Raw genomic sequence first — 26,529 nt, 5'->3', positions numbered from 1 at the left:
GCTATGTGCTGCGACCCATAGAACCAGTTGTAGAGTTGGAAAGGATCTTAAGGAATCATCTAGTCCAACCCCCTGAAGTGCAGGAATCTTTTGCCCAAGTATTTCAAACAGCAGTATTTGCACACTTATTCAAGCGAAGAATAAGCCAATGGGCAGTTATGTCCATATATGGCAATCTTCCATATATGGCAAAGGGTTGTTAGGTCCATATTTCTTCTGCTGGCTTATACTGGTTAAACCACGAGACATAGCAATTTCCTTTTCTTCCTTTCCCTCCTGCTTCCTCAACAGCTATAGCAATAGCTCTAGTATACATGCCATTCCACCCTTCTCTCAGGGTTGTCTTGCAAACACAGTCTTTACATTCCAAATGTCAATCACTCAGCCCTTTTCCCAATGACTGTACAGTGGTACCTCTGGATATGAACGGAATCCATTCTGGATCCCTGTTCGCATCCTGAAGTGAACGCAACCTGCGATTTGCCGCTTCTGCGCATGCGCGTGACATCATGTTGACTGACTGTGCATGCGCGAGCGGCGAAACCCGGAAGTAACGTGCTCGGTTACATCCGGGTCGCTGCGGAACGCAACCCGAAAGCTCTCAACCTGAAGGTATTTAACCTGAGGTATGACTGTAGTTGTAAACGGATTTAGAAGCCACTTAGGTATTTATTTTGTTTGTTTATTTATTAGATTTTATATAACACCCTTCATCATAAGATCTCAGGGCGGAATGCTTTCTATAAATTGATGATGATGATAATAATAATAATAATAATAATAATAATAATAATAATAACAACAACAACAACAACAACAACAACAACAACAACAACAACTTTTCTCCTTTTTCCTCTCCCAGATTGAGAACCTCCCAGCAGAGCTCTTCCAGTGCAGGAAGCTTCGGACTTTGAACCTGGGCAACAACGTCCTTCAGTCGCTGCCTTCCCGAGTGGGTGAGCTGACGAAGCTGTCTCAGATTGAACTGCGGGGGAACCGCCTGGAGTGCCTGCCGGTGGAGCTGGGCGATTGCCCCTTGCTGAAGCGCAGCGGGCTGGTGGTGGAGGAGGACCTCCTTAACACTTTGCCACTGGAAGTCAAGGAACGGCTATGGAGGGCTGACAAGGAGCAAGCCTGAGAGTCTCCACAGAAGAGGAGGTGGGGAGAAGAGGAAGGAAACCCAACACCTCAGGCCAAAACAGCCAGGGGGCGCGGGTATGGGGAGCCCCTCAGGCAACCTTGTCCCCATGTTCCCTTACCCAAGAAAACCCGAGCCAAAACAGACTAGCCAAGGACCACCCTGCCCAAGGACCGCCTTGAGGAGTTGGGAGAGGAGGTTGCTATTTTCCTTCGGAATTGTGGAGGTGGTGGTGGTCCAAGGTGAGGACTGTGGCTACAAACGAGAGTTTGTGGTTTGTACGGCATAGGAAGTTGAATGCGGCCGCTGTGACCGACCAGGAAACGGAACTCTAGAACTCTTGCACTGAGTTGTTGCGAGTGTCGGGAGGAGCTGGCTGGCATCCAAGCTGGTGGGGTGGGGTGGGGGAGTGAATGAGTGGGACCCATTGATCCTGTCCAAACCGCCTGCTGCTATGTTATCTCTGTGAGGGCTGTCCAGGAACCGGGTGTTTTACCGTTGTACAATCAAGGATAGGAACTGTGTTTGGCCTTTGGCCACACACCGTGACACTAGCTTTTTCTTGCACACACTGATTTATTAACTGTTGACTCATCAGTCTGGATGATTTCAGAGGAGCTAATAGGAAAGGACTTCTTAATTTCTCTGTTTCATGCTGACGTTGTTGGTCGTTTCTGTCTTCGGTCATTTTACCTCTTGATCACTACATGCGGAATTTTACTTTCCTTTTAAAACCTTCAATTAAAAATCCCCCTGCTGCCGCCATGTGGTGGCCTGATAGTAGGATGTTCCCACATCTGAATCTTTTCCTGCTTGAATCCGGCGTTACATCTGCCTCTGGGTGGGGTTGTGTTTCAAGAGTGGCTAGTATGGCTTAAGTGGGGAGATATATATATGAGAATGTATTACTGGAATCTCGTGCCCGAAAGCTAAGGAGACAATCTGCAAAATTATTTTCAGTTGGCAAAACCACAGTACTGCTGTTTTCGACTACGTAGGGAAGGCAGGGCAGGCATACATTCGAATGTTCCTTTTCGCTCAAAACACTGGAATTCAAAACATGTCAATTCAAAGCATCCCTTTTTGATCACAAAGCATGGGCAGTGGGCATTAAAACACTAAAAAGCAGGAGTGGGGAACCTGTGCTCCCCCCCCAACAACTTTACTGAGCTCCCATCACTTCCCCTCCCCGTCAGAATGACCAGTAATCAGGGATGGTGCGTGTTGTAGTCAATGAACATCTGGAACGTCACAGCTTCTCCATCCTTGACAAAAAGGAACAAGCCAGCTATCCTCTATACTCTTCAGCCTCCCCCTTGCCTAGTGCCTTCCAGATGTTTTGAGCTACAGCTCCCATCAGCCACAGCTAGCATGAGCTAATGGGAATTGCACTCCAAACATCTGGAAGCCCCCAGGTTGGGGAAGGCTGATGTAGGTCCTTGTTCTCCCCTCCCTCCCTCAGGTGCTGCCAACATCTTCCATGAGATATAAAAAACAACTTCCATGAGATATAAAAAACCCAATTTCTTCTCCCCTCTCTCCTTACTATTTTTATAGCAGCTGGTCTGTGTTTTAATTTTTTATATTATTTTGCTAGCTCCCATGGAGATAGCATTGATACTTGCCTCTTTTATCCGAGTTGTCATTCCATGGGGCAAGAAGCCTGGTTCCCCTTCTCTGCAAACGTAGCGGAGTCTCTCTCTCCCCCCCCCCCCCCGTTTTTCTACTTCCCTCTTCAGTGTTAAAGGAAGAGCATAAAATGCCTCCCAGGGTGGACGCTTCCCATCCACCCTCATTTTTATTGCAGAAGTCTTGCTCTGGGGAGCGAGGAACACGTATAGAAGAAAAGTAAAATTTGCACTACTGTTTAATACAGGCTTTGCCAAGATTACAACCTCCAGGTGTTTTGTTAAGGCTATCAGTTGTAGTTGTAGTTCAGCAACATCTGGAGCTCACCAGGTTGGCCAAGGCTTTCACAGAATCATGCAGTTGTAGGGTTGGAAAGGGACCCCAAGGGTCATCTAGTCCAACCCCTGCAATGCAGGAGTCACAGGTAAAGAATCTCCCAACAGCTAGCCATCCAACCTCTGTTCAAACATCTCCAATGATACTTAAATTTTAATTATTGGGGTCTAATACAAGCATCTAAGCTGGTTTAATATACCTATCTATTGGAAAGGTAAACCATTTAACAGCTAGTGATCTATTGCAAAACAGGTACTGCAAATCTTAACGTACCGTCATTTATTTCAGACAGTTGTTTTGCTTTTTACTGAGATGCCAGGATGGTGTTGGTTTCAGACAAACGTTCGTGTGTATGCACGTTCGAAAATCTCCCCTCCTTGGATGTTTCTGGCAGTGAAGAGAAAGAATAAAATATACTGCTAGCTTCCTGTCTGCGTCTGAAGTCATAGGAAAAAGACCTGCACGCAATTTAGCAATGCTGAGGACACACACAGACAAATCAAAATCAAATAACCAAACCCAACCAATGTTAACCAGGTATTGTCAATGTCTAAATAAAGCTACATGGAAACCTTATGGAAGACTCTCTTTTTTTTATATGTTTGTTTAATACACACTCACACCAGCTGGAAGAATCCTACTGAATCAGGCCAAGAGGAGCCCATCCAGTCCAGCATCTTGTTCTCACAGTGGCCAACCAGATGCCCTAAGCAGGACCTGAGCCCTGGCAGCAACACTCTCCCCACTTGTGATTCCCAGGAACTGGTATTCAGGGGCAATGCTGCCTCTGATGGTGGCATTGACAGCCTTATCCTATCAACATCCCCAGTGACTAATGCGTGGACTTTTCAAGAACAACTTTCTGGCTACAGAAACACCTGCAGTGTTATTATTTTATTATTGTTATTAAAGGGGATAAAGGTAGTTTCTAGCTCTCTGCCCAAAAGGTATCTGTCAAGGAATGCATATCTATATTGCAGTGTGCTATCAGTGTTCAAGCAGGGGCAGGCTACGGTGTGAGCTTAGTCACTGCTGCCACGAACATGGTTGGTGAGAACAAGGGTTCCCAAACTTGCCTGTGAGCTTCATTCAGGTGGCTCATGCTGTCTCTATGAAGAATACCTACAATTTGAATTATAGATAGATTTGCCTAAGGCGACCGGCAAGTGCAGTTAATAATATTTAATACACTGCAATACCTTTACAGGTAGGCAGAGCTTTCCAAACTCTGTGTTCGCGCTGCTTTGCTTAGCCCTGTGTTAAAAAGGAGACCCGATTGCTGGCCTGTCAATCCACAATAAGGAGAATCAACTGACAATCAAGGAATCCCTGCACTGGGTTGTTTCCTCCATTTTATCAATACGATTTCCCAAAAATGCAGATAAGCACAGCCTTCTACCACATGTGAAAGTCAGATCCTATAGAGTTAAATTAGGTTTCTTTGCTCTCTGCTGGCCAAGGCTATTATTGCCTCTCGTTCGGCTTAACCTTTAAAAGTATCTAGGCTGTGAAAGCTAAGCCTTCAGGATGATGCTAAGGCAGCATTTTATTGCTGCATTCAAAGCTTGGGCCCCAGCAGCTACTGTCCCACCATAAACAATTGTGGCTCCCCCCAAGGAATTCTGGGAGCTATAGCTTATTAAGGTGCTGGGAGTTATTAAGAGATCTCCTAGTCTCCAGCCACAGCTACAATTCCTGGAGTTCCCTGGGAAGAACGATAGTTAGACTGCTCTGGGAATTTTAGCTCCCTCTGGGGAATAAGGGTTGTCATAGCTATTCTCAACACCCTTAACTACATCTCCCAGAATTCCTTTGGGGAAGCCATGACTGTTTAAAGGGATATTAAAGGTAAATGGACCCCTGACCATTAGGTCCAGTCGTGGCCCATTCTGGGGTTGCGGCGCTCATCTCGCTTTACTGGCCGAGGGAGCCGGCGTACAGCTTCTGGGTCATGTGGCCAGCATAACTAAGCTGCTTCTGGCGAACCAGAGCAGCGCACGGAAACGCCGTTTATCTTCCCGCCGGAGCGGTACCTATTTATCTACTTGCACTTTGACGTGCTTTCGAACTGCTTGATCAGCAAGTCCTAGGCTCTGTGGTTTAACCCACAGCGCCACCCCCAGTGCATTAAATGTATGGTGTGAGAGTAGCCTTAAGATCAGGGGCCCAACAATCTCAATATTGGCTATGGCAGAGAGAAGCCAACATAGGGCCCTGGCTGGGGATGACAGGAATTGGAGTCCAAAAAGATCTAGAGGGCATCACATTGGCTGGTCCTGGGTGACACTGTCAGCACTGTCCTGGAGATGTCAGGGGTTGAACCTGGACCTTCTGCATGCAAGACAGAAGCTTTACAACCAAGCTGTGGTCCTCTCATTAAATGCAAAGTAAGATTCCTATCATCCTAGTTCTGAATAAAAGGCTGAATTAAACAGGAAGCTGCCTTATACTGAGTCAGACCATCCGAGTCCATCTAAGTATTGTCAGCACTGGCTAATAACAGCTCTGCAGGGTTTCAGGCAGGGGACCTTCCTAGCCCTTCCTGGAGATGCCATTGGGGATTGAACTGGGAGCACAAAACAGGTGCTTACCACTGAGTTGAAGGCTCAAAACCTGAAATCGCAGAATAGCAAACCTCTATTACAAGTGCAGAAAGAAGCAGCAGTAAACAAGTAGGCATTGGTTGGGGGTGGGAGGACCTTTTTACACTGGCTCTTCTTACATCACGGGGTCGTAGAATGCAGGAAAACAAGTTCTAGCAATCAGATCCTAGTAATCTGGTTGTCATTCTGCACCCTTTCCTGCTTGCAATTCTTTGGCAAAATACTATGAATTCTTCTTCTCGTTCTGGGAAGTAATATAATAGTTTTACCCAAAGAAGCCTCTCTTTTGGAGATTTATTAAGGGGAATGTTCCAAGAAAATTGGCAGGATTTGGGCTGTGCTGTTTGCAGAGCACTGCATGTTCCCCCGTCCTTGGTTTCTTCGCCCTTTGTTCGTCTTTTGAGGACAAGAGGCATTGGCGTGACTCACTGTTCTCCCCATTCCCCTGAGAGTAAATGCCATCAGAACTCCTAACAGCAAAAAAAGAAAAGGGAAAAGAAGAGGGAAAATACATCCTCAGCTCTTTCGGAATGGTCTCTGGTGTCCTGAGAACTGACAGGTAAGATTCCAACCAGCACTTTTCTGGCTCAGGGTTCCTGGCTTGCCACATTTATTTAAATTTATATATATTTTAAATGTTGTAAACAGCCATCAGCAAGATTATAATACACAACAGCAAAGGAAAGGAATGAAGGAGGCTAGGTCTGGAGAAGGAATCATTGCATATTGGACACAGAAGATCAAACAGAAGAGTGTAAAAGTGAACTATTAGGAAAGAGTACCCTGTCTCCCAAACATGAGGAACTCGGGAGCAGTGGCATGCAAATATGCCAATTTCATGCTCTGTCAATTTCTCATTTTGTCCCATTTTAAATTCAGTTCTCCACATTCCCACATCAGTTTGTGACTTTAAAAAAAGTCATGAAAATTCATCAGCATTTTAGTGCAAATTTTTCCTAATACACCTTCAGAAAGTGATTTCTCCTAATATATTGCATTTTGTTGCGTAATTTTCAGTATTATAAGCATTGATATGTACACTTTAGCTTAATGTAATGCATTTTTGTAACACATTACTTAGGTGGATAACTTTGTTGCAAAATTCAGAGAAGGGTACATTTTAAAGGATGGCCAATTCTATGGATCATCTACAGGTCCTAGGATTATTTGCAAGAAGCCATAACTGTTTAAAGTATTATAAATGTGCTTTATAAATTCATTATGTGGCCCATTTCTACTTCAAAATAAATCCCATCAAATTCACTGGAGCTGACTTCCCAGGGAAGTGGGGTTGGTATTGAAACCTATGGGTTGCATTTCATAAAGTTCTATTAAGAGCAGACCAACTGAAAATAGTAAATTAGTTATATCCACTCATTTAAATGTGTTGTAGCCACTGCTAGTCCTACTCAGAGCAGGCCCACTGGAAATAATTGACATGACGAAATTAGATCCATTTCATTTAAAAGGCTTCTACCCTTGAGTTGAACAGAGTTGGGTGCAACCCAGTAGGCCTCCTCTGAGTAGGACTAATATTGGGTACAACCCTAAGTCTACATTTTTTATTATTTTTGGCATTATAGAAGCTGCTGCCTTTGATGCGCTTGCAAATTAGCCAGAATATAAAAGGCAGCAGCAGAAGCATCACTTAAATCTTTTTATAAACGTTTGCTTTCCAGCTTAAAAAAAGAAGAAGTAGCAAAAGGATAATATGCTGATTCCATCTGGACTCTAGAGTCCAAAGAAAATAATTCAAGAGGCCCCTGAAATAATCATCCTGTACACAAATATATATATATATCCGCCTGTGTCCTCATTGGCAATATCACATGGTCCTGGAAGGGATCACAGATACAAGCCGTGGAACATTAACTGTGGAGCCTCAACAAGATTGCACATTGACCACGCTTCCCTTACCTCCTGGCTGAACTTCTTTGCTTTGCCTTCGATGGCATCCATAACCCAGGAACAGATCCATAAGGTAAGGAGGGAAATGCCAACAAGAAAAGGTGGATAAAAATGTGTGTGCCCTGATGAGTCGCTTTGAATTAGCAAAGCTTTCCGCTGATTCCCCCACCCCCGCTAGCCACCCTCTGAAATTGGATTTAGCAATGATTAACTCAATGAATTTATCTCTTGTTTTTTTGTGCACCCATATGGAGAGAGAAACATCCTGCCATGACTTGAAATATATTGTTGGCCTTTTGCATACCCTTTCTTTTGATCCTTCTCATTCATCTCCTGATCTTTCTCTTTATCCGTTGCCTCTCTTAAACTCTGAAAATCCACCTCTCTTTATCCATAATCTTCTTGGGCAATGTGTTCTCCAAAGTAAGCAGGCACTTCATTCCAGGGGGTTGTTGCTGCGATGGTGTTGCAGGTTAATTTTCTTTTCCTTTTCAATGTTGTTTTGAATTTTGTTTTATAATGCTTTTGTTTGTTGTTTAGTCATCTTAGTCGTGTTCGATTCTCCGTGACCCTATGAACCACAGCATGCCTTGGAAACTCTCACTTTCTTCTCAAAGCTTCTCCTTTTTTTATGTCCATGGAGTTTTCTTGGCAAAATACTGGAGTGGTTTGCCAGTTCCTTCTCCAATTTTTTTTTATAATGTACAGAATGATTATAACAGATGAAAATCAAAACCGTAAAATAGGCACACAGAATAAATACAGTTACTGAGCAGTTCAGTAACAAAGTCCAGGCCAAGAAAGAAAAAAGAATGGAAGTTGTCTTCACACATGAAGGAAGAATATATAACTGTTACTTGATTTTCAAGTAGAGTTCCCAATTTCCCAGGCTTGTAACGAAGGTTGCATTGAAAATAAGTGTTCGGATGTAAAGGAATGCCAAATCATATAAAAAGATTCTAGACCCTGTCAAAATCTCAAATTATGTGCAATTTCCTTCACTATACCTGCATTCCTGAGTGGTGTCAAGTGTCCAGTGTAAGATTTGGGGCTGTTTTCCATTGCGTTGCAATTACTATTTGAGCTGCAAATACCATATATAAGACAAATCCTTACGAAAATAAATCTACATTGGTATCCTCAACAATTCAATGAGATTAATTTTGGACAGCAAACAATAGTTCCTCTGGTAGTACTGATCATTTCTGTCAAAATTAAACAATTAAAGAATTCTAAGTATCTTGAACCAACGTACATTCCCACCATAAATGTGTTGTGGTTTGATTTGATAGATAAGAAACAATGGCAAATTTGAATCAATAAAGCAGAAATCTCTCTTTATTTCTTGCTACTTCAGTGGGAACGTTTATCAGACCATTACGTAGTCAGAGCCTAACATTATTATGAGAAGGATCACCTCTAAGTATGCTAGGAACTAAATTCTTCAGTTGAGAGAACCCTATACAGTGCCACTGAAACCACAGATTTAGGGGTTTTATGGTTTTATTTTATTTTATTTCAGTTTCAGGGGCCCCAGATCCCTCCCAGGGCTTAGAGCAGGGGTCAGCAACCTAAGGCCTATGGGCCACAAGCAGCCCATGGGGGTCATTTACCTGACCCATGGACCCCCACCGCCCACTTGGGGACCCCACCACCCGCTCGGTTGGCTGGCTCCCATGCGCCATGCTAAACCAGCACGGAGCAGAGTGGGGACGGCCTTCCGCGATGCTAGTCAGCTTCTCATTGGCTGCAGGAAGCTCCTGCAGCCAATGGGAAGCTGCACATGTCTCCTCTGCGCCGGAAGGAGCGCTGGAAATAGTGTTTGCACATGCGCATGCTCGCACACACTCCGGCCCACTGTGGCGTCTGCAGGACCATGAACTGGCCCAAGCCACAAAAACTTTGCTGACCCCTGGCTTAGAGCAAGGGAGAACAGCAGATGCTTTTGTGCAACAAATGAGTCATTGGAAGGAGTTAAGACTTATTGCTCAAAGACCTAGGGCCATCACCAGCTGTAGCAGATGATTCATTGAAAAAGACTCCAACATAACTCTATGGAGCACTATGATTTGTAATACTGTCCAGCAGGGAATAGGGCAGAAATTTGATTTGGTTCACTCTTAAAGGAAAACTTACCCTAATTTGCACTTTCAGAAACTATCTGTGAACTGAAATGCAGTCATGTTTTGAAATTTGTACTTCTCTGAATGTTGCAATGTTGCTTTTCAGCCAAGTCATGCGTAAAAATAATAATGCACATACTAGGGTATAGCATGCAGAAAAATAAACACCCAAGTAAAAATAAAATACCCCACCCCAAAATGCATTCTGTTAGAGGAAATGGCATTCTTTGCCAAAATGTGTATAAATTGCATACAAAAATGTGTATGTTGGGGAGAGAGTCACACTGAAATGCTGATGAATTTCTGGGAGGACTTTTTGAAAAAGTAAATAAATCACAAACTGATATGGAAACCTGGAGAAAAGTGGGGGGCGGGAGGGGAGAGAAACTGAGCAAAAGTGAAAACGCCAGATTTGCCTATCTCTTGATTCTAGTCGTTGTGGTGATGGTGATGGTAACAAAATGTCCTCCCTCCTACCCCCCCAGTTCCGCCAAGATGGCTTCCTTGTTCTTGACCGGTTTTTCAGCTCTGAAGTGTGTGAGGCCATGAGGGCCCAGATCCAAAAGATCATTGCTGACATGGACGTGCCTCCTCACTGCCGTACAGAGTTTTCAACCCAGGAAGATGAACAGCTCCAGGCACAGGTGCAGAAACCAGCTTCAGTCACATCTCCCACCACAGAAACCACTGCAGCGTGGTTAAGAGTGCAGGCTAGTACCAGGGAGACCCCAGGGTTCAAATCCCCACTTCCCTGTAGTTGGATTCAGTTTCATTTATTTGTTTCTAATCCTTAGGCAGTGTGAGCTGTATCTGTATGACAACCAGCTTTAAAAAAGAAAAGAAAAGAATAAGATTTTTTATTTGTTTTATTGCTTTCTGTTTGCATCCCTGGGCTCCTTTGAGAAGAAGGATGGGATATATATTTAGTAAAGGAATAAGTAACATGAAGTAACATGGCACCTCTATTTTGCTATTTGCATTTTTTAGGACAATATATTGTTGATGACAGTAATAATAATGATTTGCTTCCAACAACTTACACTTTTTTCCGTCTTTCCTTTTTCACTATGCCAACCTCTTTTTGGGGACAGATGCAGGTAAACCCCTTTTTTGCCATGCAGACAGGATAATGGTCCGTTGCTGCAGAGTAACTCAGAAGAGCAGCCTACCCCTCAGCCCCAGCTTTTTGAACTATTAAGAGCCAGGGTGGCAGAGCAGTTGCTATGTTGGATAGGAACCAGGGGGAGAGTTCGAATCCTTTCTCAGCCACACAGCTTGCTAGACAACTGTGGGCCTGTTGCAATCTCTCAACCTACCTTACAAGGGTTGCTGTGAAAGTTACCTTATTTTTCGCTCTATAGGATGCACCCGACCATAGGACACACCTTGTTTTAGAGGGGGAGAACAAGGGAAAAAAATTATCCCCCTCTCTCCGCAGTGCCCCTTCAGCGAAGCGGCAGGAGAAACGGAGCCCCTTCCATTTCTTCTCCCGCTTAGCTGAAGGGGTGCTGTGCCTTAGCTGAAGGGGCACCTACCCTTCAGCGAAAGGAACCCGAAACCTCCAGAGCGCAGAGGGAGCTCCCACTGCGCTCCAGAGGCTTCAGGCGCTATCTTTGAAGCCTGAAGAGTGAGAGGGGTTGATGCGCACTGACCCCTCTCGCTCTCCAGGCTTCAGTGAAGGCAACCCGAAGCCTCCAGAGCGCGGCATGAGCGTTCCCACTGCGCTTCGAAGGCTTCGCGTTGCTGTCGCTGAAGCCAAAGAGCCTGCATTCGCTCCATAAGATGCACACACATTTCCCCTTAATTTTTGGAGGGGAAAGTGTGTGTCTTATAGAGCGAAAAATACGGTAAATGGTTTGAGACAGTGTCATTGTGTGCTCCCCTGATCTCTTAGGAGGAATATGGGATAAAAATATTATATTATTGAAGTAAAAACAATGCACTCACTTCTGTGCATGGATGTACACTTGTGCAACAAAACTCCCCCCCCCCCTTCTTCTCCCCTCAGCAGCTTCCCCAGTCAGTTCTGTAGGGTTGAAGGAACCCCATAACATATTTAGGGGGTGCATGAGGTGGGGAGAGGTGTGGAAGTTCCATTGCACAAGCATAAATCCTTGCACTGGTGGAAAGAGTTAGCGCTGCGTTGGAGACAACCAGATATATATTATAGAATAATGCCTTTATCTAACTGAATAAAATTCTAGTGCCAATTCCAGTGTGTTGTAACTGACATGAGTTATCCAAATAACAGGATATTATAGGCATATTCAATTTCTCATTAATTTGGAAGCTACAGTTTAGTACGAGGGAAACGGGTGGCGCTGTGGGTTAAACCACAGAGCCTAGGACTTGCTGATCAGAAGGTTGGCAGTTCGAATCCCCGCGACGGGGTGAGCTCCTGTTGCTCGGTCCCAGCTCCTGCCCACCTAGCAGTTCGAAAGCACGTCAAAGTGCAAGTAGATAAATAGGTACCGCTCTGGCGGGAAGGTAAACGGTGTTCCGTGCGCTGCTCTAGTTCGCCAGAAGCGGCTTAGTCATGCTGGCCACATGACCCAAAAGCTGAACGCCGGCTCCCTCGGCCAATAAAGCAAGATGAGAGCCGCAACTCCAGAGTCGGTCACAACTGGACCTAATGGTCAGGGGTCCCTTTACCTTTACCTTTACCTTTACAGTTTAGTACACAGGGCTTACTTCTGAGTGAACACATATAGGATTAAACCATGACATGTTAAGTTTGTACAGTCTCAAAGAAAGAGGAAGGGCCATAGCTCAGCAGCAGAACACCTGCCTTGCATGTAGAAGGTCCCAGGTTCAATCCCCAATGGCATCTCCAGGTAGGGCTGGGAGAGACACCTGCTGGTCTGTGTAGAGCATACTGAGCTAGATGGATGAATGGGTTGACTTTGTTTAATGGCAATTTCCTAAGTCTTAAAGAATGGGTTATAGCTCTGTAGTTAAAGGGGCCACATGACTTCATCGCAAACAACATTTTTATTAGCTTATCAACATTTCTATATTGAACTTCTTACCAATTTTATTATTTGTATTTGATTTAAGGAAGAAGCACCCTACAAACTGCACAAAATATTTAAATAAACAGCCTCAGTATTCATTGTGAGATGATAATATTTTTATTTTGGCCTCCAACAGGGCAGCGCGGAATATTTCCTAACCAGCGGAGACAAAATCAGATTCTTTTTTGAAAAAGGTGTTTTTGACAGAAAAGGTAAGCATTTTCTAATTTTTTAAAAAGAAATCTAGACTTAAATAAAAAAGTTAAAATAATAATCCAGAAGAAAAAAGTACAAACCCCTCAATATACTCCACATTTAATTAGATGTTATAACATAAAGCAGCCTGATACAGGAAGAGGAGAAAGCAAATGTTATGATGAATACCAAATAAAGCCACATTTCATTGGGACGTGCCACCCCCATGATTGGCCTATCATATAAGTAGCAAATGACTCCAAAATGAAGGTGAAATCACAGGTACCTTTAATATATGACAATTTCTCAGAAATGAGAATAAACATTACTCTGTGGAAGCAAATGTTTAATGAAAAACCAGAGGACTCCTTTCAGTCCTGTGATACAGCCAAACTATTTTGGGAGTGGGGATGGGGTCAGCTTTTGCTCCCCCCCCCATAAAATTTTATGAAGGTTTTTTCATAATACAGTACAATAAAAAACAAACTAATCTAAACAAAAACAGAAACTGAAAAAAGAAAGGAAAATGCAGAGTCCTGTCTCAAAGGCATAGCTTTCAACGTTTTCCTTTTTTTAAGGGATATTCCCTTACAGTGGTACCTCTGGTTTCATACGCTTCAGGTTACAGACTCCGCTAACCCAGAAATATTATCTCAGGTTAAGAACTTTGCTTCAGGATGAGAACAGAAATCATGCTCTGGCGGCGCAGCAGCAGCAGGAGGCTCCATTAGCTAAATTAGTGCTTCAGGTTAAGAACAGTTTCAGGTTAAGTACAGACCTCCGGAACGAATTAAGTACTTAACCTGAGGTACCACTGTATTCCGAATAGGATTCCATGCAAGAAAAGGGAAAAGTTGACAGGTAGCTCAAAGGTAGCTCTGACCCCTTGTCACCCACAGAAAGGGGTGGACCCTTCAATCTCTCACCTGAGAGCTCCCCTTTCTTCTCCCAGCCTCTCACCTTGGGAGATCCTCCCTTGCCTGCCTCACACACAGGGTCCTTCAGCTAGTCATCACCTTCATGAGTGTATAATCCCAGAGGAGAGGACACCAAACAAAAAATAAAGACAGAATAAAGAAAATAAAAGGAAGTGAGAAATAGAAGGGGGGGGGGGGGAGAAAAAAGAAATTAAAAGAGCATCTGATTTTCCATCTGTCAGTTACATACATTTCTTCCTTAGAGGGTCGTGCAAACCGTTATAATTAATAATGCTTTTTGTAGGATGGGGGGAGTGGGGATGAGTTGATGGAACCAAAGGTGGCAGTTGCTGAAAAAGAAGAAGAAGAAGAAGAGGAGTTTGGATTTGATATCCCGCCTTTCACTCCCTTTAAGGAGTCTCAAAGCGGCTAACATTCTCCTTTCCCTTCCTCCCCCACAACAAACACTCTGTGAGGTGAGTGGGGCTGAGAGACTTCAAAGAAGTGTGACTGGCCCAAGGTCACCCAGCAGCTGCATGTGGAGGAGCGGAGACGCGTACCCGGTTCCCCAGATTACGTGACTACCGCTCTTAACCACTACACCACACTGGCTCTTTAGGAACTTTTCCTAAACTGATCTAAACTGATATAACCAGTGCTTTTTTCTGGGGGTACGCAGGGGTATGGTTACTCCTAAACATTTTGTGAATTTAAGTTTGGCCTCATTAAGGGGCAGAATTTCAATATGAGTAGTAAAATGTGAGTACCCCTAAGCATTTATTTATTTTTTAGAAAAAAAGCACTGGATATAACACATGTGCTATGTGATTTATGTTGAATTCAACATTTTTCTTTCCTAGGAGATTTTCTTGTTCCAAAGGAAAAAGCTGTTAATAAAATTGGCCATGGTAAGTATTAAAGACAGAAGTGTATGAAAATGATACACACTTGGCAGTCCATTTCTCCATAAAGCATGTTGCAAAAAGCATTTTGCAAAAGCCAAGCCACGGACCCCTACTTTTGAAAGTTTTGATAACTCTATAGTAGTTACCTGTGCAAAGAAATTTTTTAAAGAAAATGTGGGGTAGCCCCTAATAAGAAAAGGATTTTAGGTGTACTAAAAAACAGACCATAAAATTTGTGATATTACCACAACTTGTCTATCCACAGAAAGTAGGAACAACTTGTCGCCATTGTTTCATTACAACTGAATTTTTTAAAAAGCAATTGTGTCCCTAACTTGCAAGTGCTCTATATGCAGAAAGCTTTTTATGTGAGTATTCACACATGCTATTCCTTCCTTGTAATCTGAGACCGTACATATAAGCAAAACTTTGCAACATAGGGTTCTGCTAAGTAAGGGATCTTGCACCTTCAAGACATAGGTGAAGGCTTGGTCAGGGCTTGATAACACATTGGTGAAGACTGAGTAGAAAACAACTGGGATTTTGTAATGTTGGTAATACTTCTTCTACTACTAGTAGTAGTAGTAATAGTAATAGTGCATGCAGGTATCTGAAGACTGCAGGTATCTGAAGAAGTGTGCATGCACACAAAAGCTTATACCCAGAGCAAACTTAGTTGTTCTCTAAGGTGCTACTGGACAATTTTTTAATTTTTTAAAAATAATTTATTTAGTCTTCCTGTGCCCAAGTTTAATCCTTGGCTTAAAGAGCTTAATTAAATACAGTACTTTTGGGGAGTGAGGTTGTTATTTTTTGATGATTACCCAATAGGAACAACCAACTTTTTAATTTATTAAGATTCAGCTGTACATCCATTCTCCACCCTACCCCCATTGTAGCCACATAGCTTCCCAGAGTAAACAAGAAAACAACATCCATGCAGGCTGCCTTTTGCACTACATAGGCCTGGGTGATGTACTGATACATCTCCCAGCACTCAGTGGTACAATACCGGTATATTGCAAGTGCAATCACCACTGCTCTCCAGCTGGCGCTGATAGCAGCTTAGTGAAGCCACCATCCCACTCTGCTCTCATACTGGCAGAGGGAAAAACAAGGTACATCAGTGAGGCGCTGATAGAACTTGTTTCTCCCTCTGCTTCTTTAAACTGCTCAGCTGAGGAGTGCACGGCTGTCCTTGCCTCAGCCAAGCAATTTTACGGAACCCCTGACCTGCCACCTGCTCACATGAGCCAGTGGTGGGGTGGTTTTCCATGAAAATGCTCCACTAAGGGGTGCACGATTGCCCCTCTCCTCAGCTGAGCAGAGCCCCCAGCCCACCACTTGCTCCTTCATTGGGGGGGGGGAGACCTCTTCCATCCTCCAGCTGAACAGTTCAGCGCAGGTGAGCCTGAAAGGGATCAGGACTTGTTCACTGTGGAGGGTTGGGCCATGTATCTTGGCTGCTTCTTCCTTCCCTAAGGTAGGAATGACCGTGCAGGCTAATCGTTTCCCTTCGAGGTCGAAGGTTGCTGTCTTTCAGAGCTGGGAAGGAATTCCCCTATTGAAATATACTCGGAGTCGAAAGTGGATTTCATGCTCTTTATTCAGCTCATAGTGGTGAGGAGGAATGGAAGTTCCCCTAGAATGTCTGCCATATATACATTATTTACACAATGGTCCCCACGTGATTGGCTAATTCCAGGATTCTCCTGTAGGCCAATCAGGCTGCAGATTCTCTTCCACCTGGAGCTGGTTTGGGTGGCTCCTGTGGACCAATCAGACTGCTGCATTCTAAACCCTATTGTTCTAGGACAATCAGGCTGCTGCATTCTGAATCCTATTGTTCTAGGACCAATCAGACTGCTGCTTTATGGATCCTATTCAACTCAGTACATAACACCTGCTCTGCAGGTTTTGCCTTCCCCTTAAGAATTGTCAAAACTTTGGTGGTTTTAGGTCTTGGGCAGAATCCTTTAGTCCATCAATGGAATGGAGGGGTAGTGTGGTAACGCACCCCTCCTGCGGCAGTGTTGCAGGGCCCTGTTAGAGGGGGTTTGAGAGGGGAGTCACTGACCATAAGCACTCGTTGGAGGGTCAAACTCCCCTCAGCAACTTGAAAAGGGGAGGGCAGCTGTGTAAACGCACGTTTTGCAGTGTCCCTCATATTCCTGACTGACCCTGCCTAGCCACAGATCCTAGCTAGGGGGCTGAGAGGGATACATGCCCAATGCCTAATGCCTAAGCCAAGGTTTTACTACATCTGAAATTAATAAAGTTGTAGCCAATTTAATCCCATATCTACACTGTCTTGTGCCTTTATTGATTTGGGGCCTGGCTCCTGGGGAGCTGGGTCTGCTCCTGGACACTCAAGAAGCAGCCGAGATAAATTCCAGTCACCGTGATGAATCAGCATATACCAGTATTTAGCTGCTGATATATCACAATGTGAATGGGATGCAGGTAGCGCTGTGGGTTAAACCACAGAGCCTAGGGCTTGCCCATCAGAAGGTTGGCGGTTTGAATCCCCGCGACGGGGTGCAGTGGCGTAGTGTGGGGGGTGCAGGGGGGGCCGGCCGCACCGGGCGCAACATCTGGGGGTTAGGGTTAGGGGCGCAAATCCATGGGTTAGGGGGCGCAAATTACTTGCCTTGCCCCAGGTGCTGACAACCCACGCTACGCCACTGACGGGGTGAGCTCCCATTACTCTGTCCCTGCTCCTGCCAACCTAGCAGTTCAAAAGCACGTCAGAGTGCAAGTAGATAAATAGGTACTGCTCCAGTGGGAAGGCGTTTCTGCGCGCTGCTCTGGTTCACTAGAAGCAGCTTAGTCATGCTGGCCACATGACCCGGAAGCTGTATGCCAGTTCCCTTAGCCAGTAAAGCGAGATGAGCGCCGCAATCCCAGAGTCGTCCGCAACTGGACCTAATGGTTGGGGGTCTCTTTACTTTTACCTTTATATCACAATGTTGAAAAAGAAAGTATTGCCCAGCCCTAAATCATCAGAGCTGTTGTGCTAATCATAGTGGCAATTTGCTTAGCTATTTCCCCTGTGGGACTTCCAAGAGGAGACATGAATCCCAAACTCATAAGGCAAGATTCACTGAAAACCCTACCTATAAGCAGTGGGAAAGTCCTCTAAACTTGATAGTTCTTGAAAGCAATTAGAAGTCATTTTCAGTTTAGAAGTAGATAACAAGGGGAAGGAATCCCTTACATTTTTAAAAATGATAATAAGGATTTGAGCTGTTTGCACTCCTTCCCTTCCCTCTAATCGCAAGAGCCCATAGGAACTGTGTCAGAGGTTTGTGCCCAATCCCAGCTCACCTGCCATCCAGCAACTTTTCCACAAGTTTTTCCCCTGCCAGCAACCAGGCATTGGTCATGAGCAGAGGCTGGGTGATCTGTGGAAGGCTTTCACTGCACAAATTAAGTGAGCCCCTGGCAGGAGATGGAGCCGCAGACTCCCGGGGTGTGTTCTGCGGACCCCCAGGGGTCCCCGGACCCCTAATTGGGAGCCACTGGTGTGGACAATACTGAGCTAAATGAACCCAAATGGCCTCCTTCACTATAAGACAGCTTCCTATGTTCTGCAAATGTGTGCCTCATTTCAAACTGAATCATCTGGATGTCAGGCCCCAAAACTCATCAGCACACTTACCTGGTAACGCAGTCCATTAAAATACCGGTAAGTGTGATTTACCTCTTAAGTCAAGACGCATAGGATTGCGCTTTCATTGATGGACCCCCTTCATTGCTGTTTTTAAAAAGGGTATAGGGATGTCCCTTTCCCTTGATCAGGAAGGTGATTGGATGAGATACAGTAAGTTGCAACAGCAAAAAAGCAGGGACAATTTCTACTTGCTTCATCTCTTTCCCCACTCTTTTGCAGCGTTGCATGCATACGATTCCACCTTCAAGCAGATCACTCACTCCTCAGACGTGCAGGTGAGTTCGAGTGCCAACCGAAAGCCCCAAGTCCATTTAGACCACATTTCTACCATGCATTCAAAGCCCCCCTTATACCCCTTTTAACAGTCATGGCTTCCTCCAGCAAATCCTGGTAGCTGTGTTCAGGGTTCTGAGATTCATTAGATCATCCCCCATTCCTTTCCCAAAGCTATAGTTCCTTGAGAAGAGTGGTGGATGGTCCAGGCACTCTGGGAACTGCAGCTGTGTGCATAGAACAAGGGAGTTTTCTAGCAACTCTCAGCACGCTGAACAAACTGCACCAAAAACCATGGCAACAGCAGTTACAAGGGTGCTGAGAGTTGTTAGGAGACCCCTATTTTGCACAGGGAGCTACAATTCTCAGAGCAGTTTAACAATCCATCCCTCTTCCCAGGGAACTCTGGGATTTCTTGCTGGGGGTGGGGGAGATAGGGGGTCTCCTAACAACTCTCAGCACCCTTAACTAACTACAGCTCCCAGGATTCTTTACAGTAAGTCATGACTGTTTAAAGGGGCACTGTACGGTGTGTATGTGACTTTGGAAAGAACAATATGGGGAATTATTGGTTCATACTCTTTCTGCTCTTTCTGGTTCACAATAGCCTTATTTTGAAAGGAACTGAGCTACTGGTATGACAAAATCTGGCATGTAGCTTTGCTGGATAAACTTTCCCACCAATGACAGGTGATGAGAGGACAATGGGAAAGTGACCAGTTTTCGGCCATCTGGTTTCCATTGGTTGAATATGCTAATACACTGGAAAATGACTAAGGGCCCAATGAGGTACAAATAGGTGTAACTGCTCCAAACCTTCAGTGGAAAACTATATCCTCTTTACATTTGACTGTAAGGAATCGCCTACTCTGAAAAATTGTAACAGAAGGGGAAGAAAGCATTTAAATAATTTAATTACTACCTCTGACAGCTTCCTTTACATGACTTGCATTGTTATAGTCCAGTGGTTCCCAAAGTGGGCAGTGGAGCCACCTGGGGGAGTGCAAAGAGACAAGGGGGTGGTGGGGGGGGCGCTGGAGGTGTAAACAGCTTCAAAGAGCTGGCACCACTGCATCAAGTCCTTCAATTTTGTTGAATTAATGAAACTAAACAGCTTTAATTGGGTTTCAAATAAATGTGCAATTAATTGTTACTGTTTTGAATTTTATTGTGCTATTATCTTCCTTAGTGGGTTCTGCAGACTGCTAATCTGAAACATGCTTTTGGGGGCATAGTGTAGGGAACACCAGGGATGAGTTTATGGAACCAAGGGGGCAGTGGCCCCCCAAAATTTGGGAACCACTGGTCTAGTCCACACTGCACCTGGAATCACACTGTGCAAATTCTGGACCTGGACACACTGGCGGAGGAAGAGGAGTGTGCGGGGAGTGCACCACCCCCAGCAGCACGATCCCGGTGGGGTGCCATTGCAGCTGCCACCAGGCTGCGTGTCCCACCCCTGGGATTTGTGCCAGCCCCGCCCCCACCTGCTCTCCGCCCCCCAGTGCTAGAGCATGAAGCTTCGCCACTGTCTGGACCCTGCACTCATACATCTGAGGCCCTTCTTTGGGTGCTTCCTCCATGAGGTCTGGAGAGTGGCAACACGAGAACAGGCATTTTCTGTGGTGGCTCCGTGTTTGTGGAATGCTTCCCAAAGGGAGACGCACCTGGTGTCATCATTACATATCTTTAGGTGCTAGGCAAAAACATTTTTTCCCCAAACAGGTGTTCAGCTGATTAACATCCTATGGCTTTTTAAGCGTAGTGTTGTTTTTTTGAGAGGGTATTGGTTTTTCTTTGTGTGTTCTCATTTTGTATTTTTCTGTTGTGAACCGCCTTGGGATCTGTGGATGAAGTACAATATACAAATTTTAATAGTAATAATAAGGTATGGGTCCTGTTTCTTTCCATCAGGCACGGAGGGTTGTTTTTGGTAAGGACATGTTCACTTACCTGCCTTACTATCTTTTTTTCTGTATACTTTACTTCCCTTTTGCAATATGCAAAACTTCATAAATAACTATATGAGAAGGAATGAAGTTCTCAAGCTCCAAAGGGAGAGATGTGCCTTTGTTTGTTTGATTGATTATATTTCTGGCCCATAAATATAATATGAAGAGTTGAAGAATATTTACACGTTATAGCCATTAAAACCAAATCACATTTTAAAAACTGTTTCTGATTGTTAATACTCTCATTTCAAAAGCCACGGTTTGTGTGAATGTATAATGGAGTTGGAGCCAATGAAGTTGGAGCCATTACAATGGACCTCAGTTCGTCATGCCCATTGATTTCAATGGGTATACACTGAGAGCCCCTATGTTTTGTTACCTGCTCCTTTGTAGTTAGCTAGCTTAACAAGCCTGCTTCATAAACTATGGTTTGAATGTGGCATATTTTGAAACTGACCATAGTTTGTAAAAAAGCCACAACTGCAAGCAGAGTTTAACAGAAACTGAAAGTAAGTTCCCAAAAATCTCCTTCTGGCTATGTGGAACTAAGTGGTGTGTAGGCACAAACCTGAGGGTAGTTATAGCTTGCACATGTCATGACAAACCATATTTCACCATGATGTGTGAACTACTATTTTTATCTAATCTCGTGCAAATTTTGGGATATTTTTCAGGTACTGGCAAGAAAACTGGGCTTTGAAAACCCAGTGGTGGTGCAAAGCATGTACATATTCAAGGTATGGTAACCTTTAACTCTGCTTATTAACTGAATGAATGAATTAAATGCATTAATAGGACAATCTTTTTGTAGTTTCCTCCTCAATAAAATGGTGTTTCCCCCCCTTGTTTTCTAGCAACCTGGCATCGGCGGTGAAGGTGAGGTTCATACTCTGCCTATTTCTACAATGAAAGTAGTTCTGAATAAAGGGCTGGATTAAACAGGAACAGAAGAAAGTCAGACTATTGGTCCATCTAGCTCAGTATTGTCTGCACTGACTGGAGGTAGCTCTCCAAGGTTTCTGGAAGGGAACAGTACCAGCCCTACATGGAGTTTCCATCAGGGATTGAACCCGTGACCTTCTTCCCTGGCCCTTCCCTCCAAATTAAAGTCCCAGACCTCATGATTCTAAATAAAGGAAATAAGCTGTTTTATACTGAGTTAGACCATTGAGCTATCTGGCTCAGTACAGTCTACACTGGCTGGCACCACCACCACACGGATTTCAGACTGGGGTTGTTCTCAGTCCTATGTGGAGATGCTGGGGACTGAACACTCCTTCCTGTGTTGCACCACTCTCTGGCCAAGCTGAGTGCCCTTCTTGAATGCTTTTGGAGGGCACACACGGACTTTGATCATGTATTTTACTTTTGTATGTTTATGTACAAACTAGGTTACTGTGCAAAGCTAAAATTTACTCCACTGACGTCTGCATCTGTCCCTGACCACTCCTTGCATATGGCGCCCAAAAGGTTTGTCCAGAATAGAACGTAGTGCTCTCTTCTCTTGGGAGTAGATGGACTTTTGATCTGATGTAGCAAGGCTCTTCTTATATATAGGCTTTTGGTTGTTTGGCCAAAGATTGATTCTGGTGAGGGGCACGTACACAGCTCCTGATAATCTGGTTTCAGTGTAAATCAGTGTTTCCCAAACTTGTCTCTCCAGCTGTTTTTGGACTACAACTCCCATCATCTGTAGCTAGCAAGGCCAGTGGTCAGGGATGATGGGAACTGTAGCCCAAAAACAGCTGGAGACACAAGTTTGTGAAACCCTGATCTATATTAAGAAAGAGAGCCAGTGTAGTGTAGTGGCTAGAGTGTCAGACTAGAGCCTGGGAGAGAGCAGTGTTCAATTCCCCCACTCAGCCATGTAGCTCACTGGGTGTGACCTTGGGCCAGTCACGGCCTCACAGGCAACCTACCTCGCAGGGTTGTTGGAGGGCATGGTGAGGAGAACTGTGTACTTCACCTTGGAGAAAAAGGTGAGTTATAAATGCAGTAAATAAATGAATAAATAAATAAATGCAATCTCTTGTTACCTGCTGTCACTAACAAGCCAAGGATATAATAGACCAGTGGCATGGTTAATAGCGAGTGCTGAACTCTTGCACTGCTTTGAGGCTGCAATTCAAGACAGCAGCGTCCCTCTGCAGTATTACTGTCAATGATAATGTTACAGTCAAGGGAAGGGCAAGTCCATGGAAGAGGAAGGACGGGAAGTTGTTTACTTTGCAGGAAAGCCCATTTTGCCTTTTCTACCAAGACATCTATGCAAGATGTCCATGGATTCTGAAAAGGTTTAAAGTGAACATTGCATGCAGAAGTTTCCCTGGTTCAGGCTGGGAAAAGCCCCCTGCCTGGAATCTGGAGGGCCACTGCTGCCAGTAAGTTTGAATAATACTGAGATAGATGGACCAATTATATGACTTATAGAATTACAGAATCATGGAACAGTAGGGTTGGGAGGACCCTCAGGGTCATGTAGCCCAGCTCCCTGCAATGCAGTAATCTCAACTACAGCATTCCTTACAGATGACCATACAAGCACTGCTTGAAAACCTCCAGTGAAGGAGAGTCTACTACCTCCCAAGGGAGTTTGTTCCATTGTCAAACATCTCTTACTACCAGAAAGTTCTTCCTGGTGTTTAGCCAGAATCTCCTTTCTTGACTAAATGAGGGTTGGAGAAAACTTTTGTTTAGTGTGACATTCGAGCCAGCTGTTTGCATCTGTGCGATCTGTTGCTTCCAGTGACGCCACATCAGGATGCCACCTTTCTACATACGGAACCTTTGGGGCGAGTGATCGGCCTCTGGATCGCCCTGGAAAACGCCACCCTAGAGAATGGCTGTTTGTGGTTCATCCCTGGCTCTCACACAAGTAAGAAAATAGTAGCATGGCATTTGATTTGATAGGAAAGCAACTGCAGACCCACAACATCTGGTTGGCGCCACATTGGCTGCCCTTGCTACAGCTTCATTTGGCACAACAGTGGTACATTTGTCCCGTGCCCCCAGCTCTGTTACTGTCCTTCAGTGGGGCTCTTCTGCCTATCCTGTCCTGAGAAGCTTCCTCCTCTTGCAGGCTGGTTGCTTGGCCCCTCCCTCCTCATCAGCAAAAGAGCACTGCTAATGAGAGGGTACAGGCATGAGTGGGGCGAGTGGGATGCTTGAAAACCCACCAAAGGGGAGAGCTGGGCATTGGATGTTTCAATGCCCTGCCTTTTGATTGGCAGGCCAGCGCAGGGACACAAAGTGGAAGTATGGCTGGGAGGCGGCAACCTTTTGAGGGATGTGGCAGAGCTGACCTGCCAGGTTGGAGAGAGGCTGTGATGCAGCCCAGGACCAACAGAGACAGGGTGAACAGCCAACCAGCCAGTGGGTGGGGAGAACTTAGTGGGACCTCTATCTGCAGCTCTGCGGGACAGGTTGACTGCCCCTGGACATGGAGGCTGTGCTGTTGGCTGCCCTGTTTGACAGGCAGGGTGGTGTGTAGCCATTTGCTACGGATTGCAAATTGGGCTAGAATTATGATGATGATGATTCTACGTTGCTTTTTTATATTGACAGGGACTCAATCTCCCCACAATCTAACAATTGTGTATTTAATTATATATACAGTCATACCTCGGGATGAATACGCTTCAGGTTAAGCATTTTCGGGTTGCGCTCTGTGGCGACCCGGAAATAATGGAACGCATTACTTCTGGGTTTCGCCGCTCATGCAGATGCTCAAAATGACGTCACGCGCATGTGCGGAAGCGGCAGTCGCGCGTTATGTTCACTCTGGAATGGATCCTGTTCGAATCCAGAGGTACCACTGTATATTAAATTTATTAATTGTATTAAATAATATTAAATATATTATAAACACTTTAATTTACAACATGGAAATTTAAATCAGTGTGTGGCCGGCAGGTTGTGTGTCCAACTACTATTGCAGCCCACTTGGTCTGAGAGGCTGGACCACCCTGGCCTAGAGTATTGCTTTACTTGGAGAGATCTTGCCAGGGCATCTGTGTACAAGACACAAGTCTGTCAACATGTCCTCCTTGGCACTTTCTGTGGCATCCTTCATGTTTCCAACGTGCTGTTTTATAGGTGGGATCACTCGGCGTATGGTTCGTACTCCCCCAGGCACAATCCCCTGCACAAAGTTTGTTGGCTCTGAGCAGACGTACGATGACAGGCAATTCATCCCAGTGCCTGTTGAGAAAGGTAAACTTGACAACAAGGGTAAACATTAAGAGGAATATAGATATTAACTGCTGGGCATCATGCCACGAACACAGTGTAGAGAAGACAGGGGGGTGTTCAGGTAAGCATCTCACTCTCCTTTCTTTGCTACACAACAAAGGTTACCTTAGGTTTTGATTCAGATCCAATAGACAATAGTAGGCTAGGGGGAATGGCAATGGGATTGGTGATTTGACTTTGCAAATTCATGCACTCGCTTGGTATGACGGTGTGTTGCTTTTAAATCACAAAATAGGTGGCCTCATTCTGATCCATGGTGAGGTTGTCCACAAAAGTGAGCCGAACCTCTCCGAAAAGTCCCGCCACGTCTACACTTTCCATATCATGGAGGCCAAGGACACGGCTTGGAGCCCAGAGAACTGGTAGGAAGGAGGCTGTAGATCAGAGAACACTTTGCAATATAAAAGGGACCTTGGGGGTGATCAGTTGCTAAGCACTATGCACTTGCCCCCACAATAGCTTTCAAATCTTAGGAGAAGGGCTGCAGCTCAGTGGCAGAGCATCTGCTTTGCATGCAGAAGTTTCAGAGGTTCAATCCTCAGTAGCATCTCCAGGTAGGGTGGGGGAAGACCTCCCAGCCTGAAACCTTGGAAAGCTGTTGAGAGTCAGCACAGACCATCCTGAGCCAGATGGACCAAGGGTCTGACTCAGTATAAAGCAGCTTCCTATATTCCTATGCAAGCCGGCCCTTTTCCTAGGAGGTTGCCCAGAAGGGAATGTGCTCATTGGGTCGAAAAAGGTTTCCTACCCCCACCTTCCTTTGGGAGATTTAATTTCCATGCATGTTGTGCTCTAGTTAATCTGTTAGTATTCTATGTTCCAACATACCATACCTTTTTTTGTCTTCTAGGCTTCAGCCAACCCCTGAGTTGCCTTTCCCCTCTTTGTACACACAAAACTAACAACTGGAGTGCAAGGTGGCGACTGACCAGCCCATGCCTTGGAGTTCACTGCTAGCTACTTTACCTTTTTTAAAAATCTAGCTTTGTGATTTCTTGTTTCCAGTCTCGTCTCATCTTTAACGTGGAAGATTCCTCTTCTGGGCAGGATGGGAGAATCAGAGTCAGTGCGGTCCTTAGTGCTAGACTGGGGAAGACCCAGGTTCTAATCTCCACTTGGGCCAATCACATACACTCTCAGCTTAGCCTACCTCACAGGGATGTTGTGAAGCTAAAAGGATGGGTATGTGTGGCAGGGAGGAGAGAACCACATACTGTGGAGTTGTATCCAATGGTAGTCCAACTAGCCTAGATCTACTGGGTTGTATCCAATGAAGTTCTACTCAGAGTAGGCCCATGGAATTTAATCGACCTAAGCTAGTCATTTTCGTTCATTTAAAAGGCCAGGACAATGGAAGGCATTGAAATGGATGAAAGTGACGAACAGAGGTATTCATTTCATTGGCTCTCCTCTGAGTAGAACTTTGTCAGAGACAACTCTCTGCCTCTTATTCCTTGGAGGAAGCCTGGGATACAAATGTAATAAGTAAGTAAGATTTGTATAAATGATGGAATATAATTACACTAAATAGACTGGCAGCACCAAATAAATCTTAAATGTGTAGGAATATTCTGTGTTTTCCCTGTTTTACAGTGTTGCTTATGAGCAAGGG

General features: G+C 44.8%; 2 protein-coding genes and 1 long non-coding RNA gene across 8 annotated transcripts in view; 2 read left to right on the top strand and 1 right to left on the bottom strand.

Annotated features, from left to right (window-relative positions):
• Positions 1–3,679, top strand: part of LRRC8A (leucine rich repeat containing 8 VRAC subunit A) — a 37,810-nt gene extending 34,131 nt beyond the window's left edge. For 3 of the 4 annotated variants that reach the window (XM_083485083.1, XM_083485084.1, XM_083485085.1), the window contains one exon: positions 863–3,679. In XM_083485083.1, coding sequence (XP_083341209.1) covers positions 863–1,138 — 276 coding nt within the window. In that variant the 3' untranslated portion in view covers positions 1,139–3,679. The remainder of the gene's footprint in view (positions 1–862) is intronic. The other variant, XR_014521370.1, reaches the window with a different exon arrangement.
• Positions 3,368–7,734, bottom strand: LOC310698372. Its single transcript, XR_014521468.1, has 3 exons — positions 7,624–7,734; positions 5,976–6,176; positions 3,368–4,225 (listed from the first exon to the last, which is right to left on the bottom strand). It is a non-coding gene; the product is annotated as an uncharacterized lncRNA (long non-coding RNA).
• PHYHD1 (phytanoyl-CoA dioxygenase domain containing 1) lies at positions 6,116–26,484 on the top strand. 3 transcript variants are annotated; one of them, XM_083485351.1, is made up of 11 exons: positions 6,116–6,265; positions 10,223–10,381; positions 12,888–12,963; positions 14,724–14,771; positions 18,661–18,716; positions 21,341–21,403; positions 21,521–21,542; positions 23,413–23,541; positions 24,762–24,878; positions 25,153–25,279; positions 25,768–26,484. In XM_083485351.1, exons 2-11 carry the CDS (start codon positions 10,283–10,285, stop codon positions 25,817–25,819), a joined length of 789 nt encoding a protein of 262 aa, XP_083341477.1. In that variant the 5' UTR covers positions 6,116–6,265; positions 10,223–10,282; the 3' UTR covers positions 25,820–26,484. The 3 variants fall into 3 exon arrangements, with proteins under 3 accessions (XP_083341477.1, XP_083341478.1, XP_083341476.1); XM_083485350.1 differs by lacking the exon at positions 6,116–6,265 and adding an exon at positions 7,552–7,687; XM_083485352.1 differs by lacking the exons at positions 6,116–6,265; positions 10,223–10,381 and adding an exon at positions 7,487–7,687.
• The last annotated feature ends 45 nt before the right edge of the window (positions 26,485–26,529 follow it).

This window comes from Podarcis liolepis (genome assembly GCF_965112155.1).
Source record: "Podarcis liolepis genome assembly, chromosome: Z".
Taxonomy (NCBI): domain Eukaryota; kingdom Metazoa; phylum Chordata; class Lepidosauria; order Squamata; family Lacertidae; genus Podarcis; species Podarcis liolepis.
This window is presented reverse-complemented; position numbering and strand designations above follow the sequence as displayed.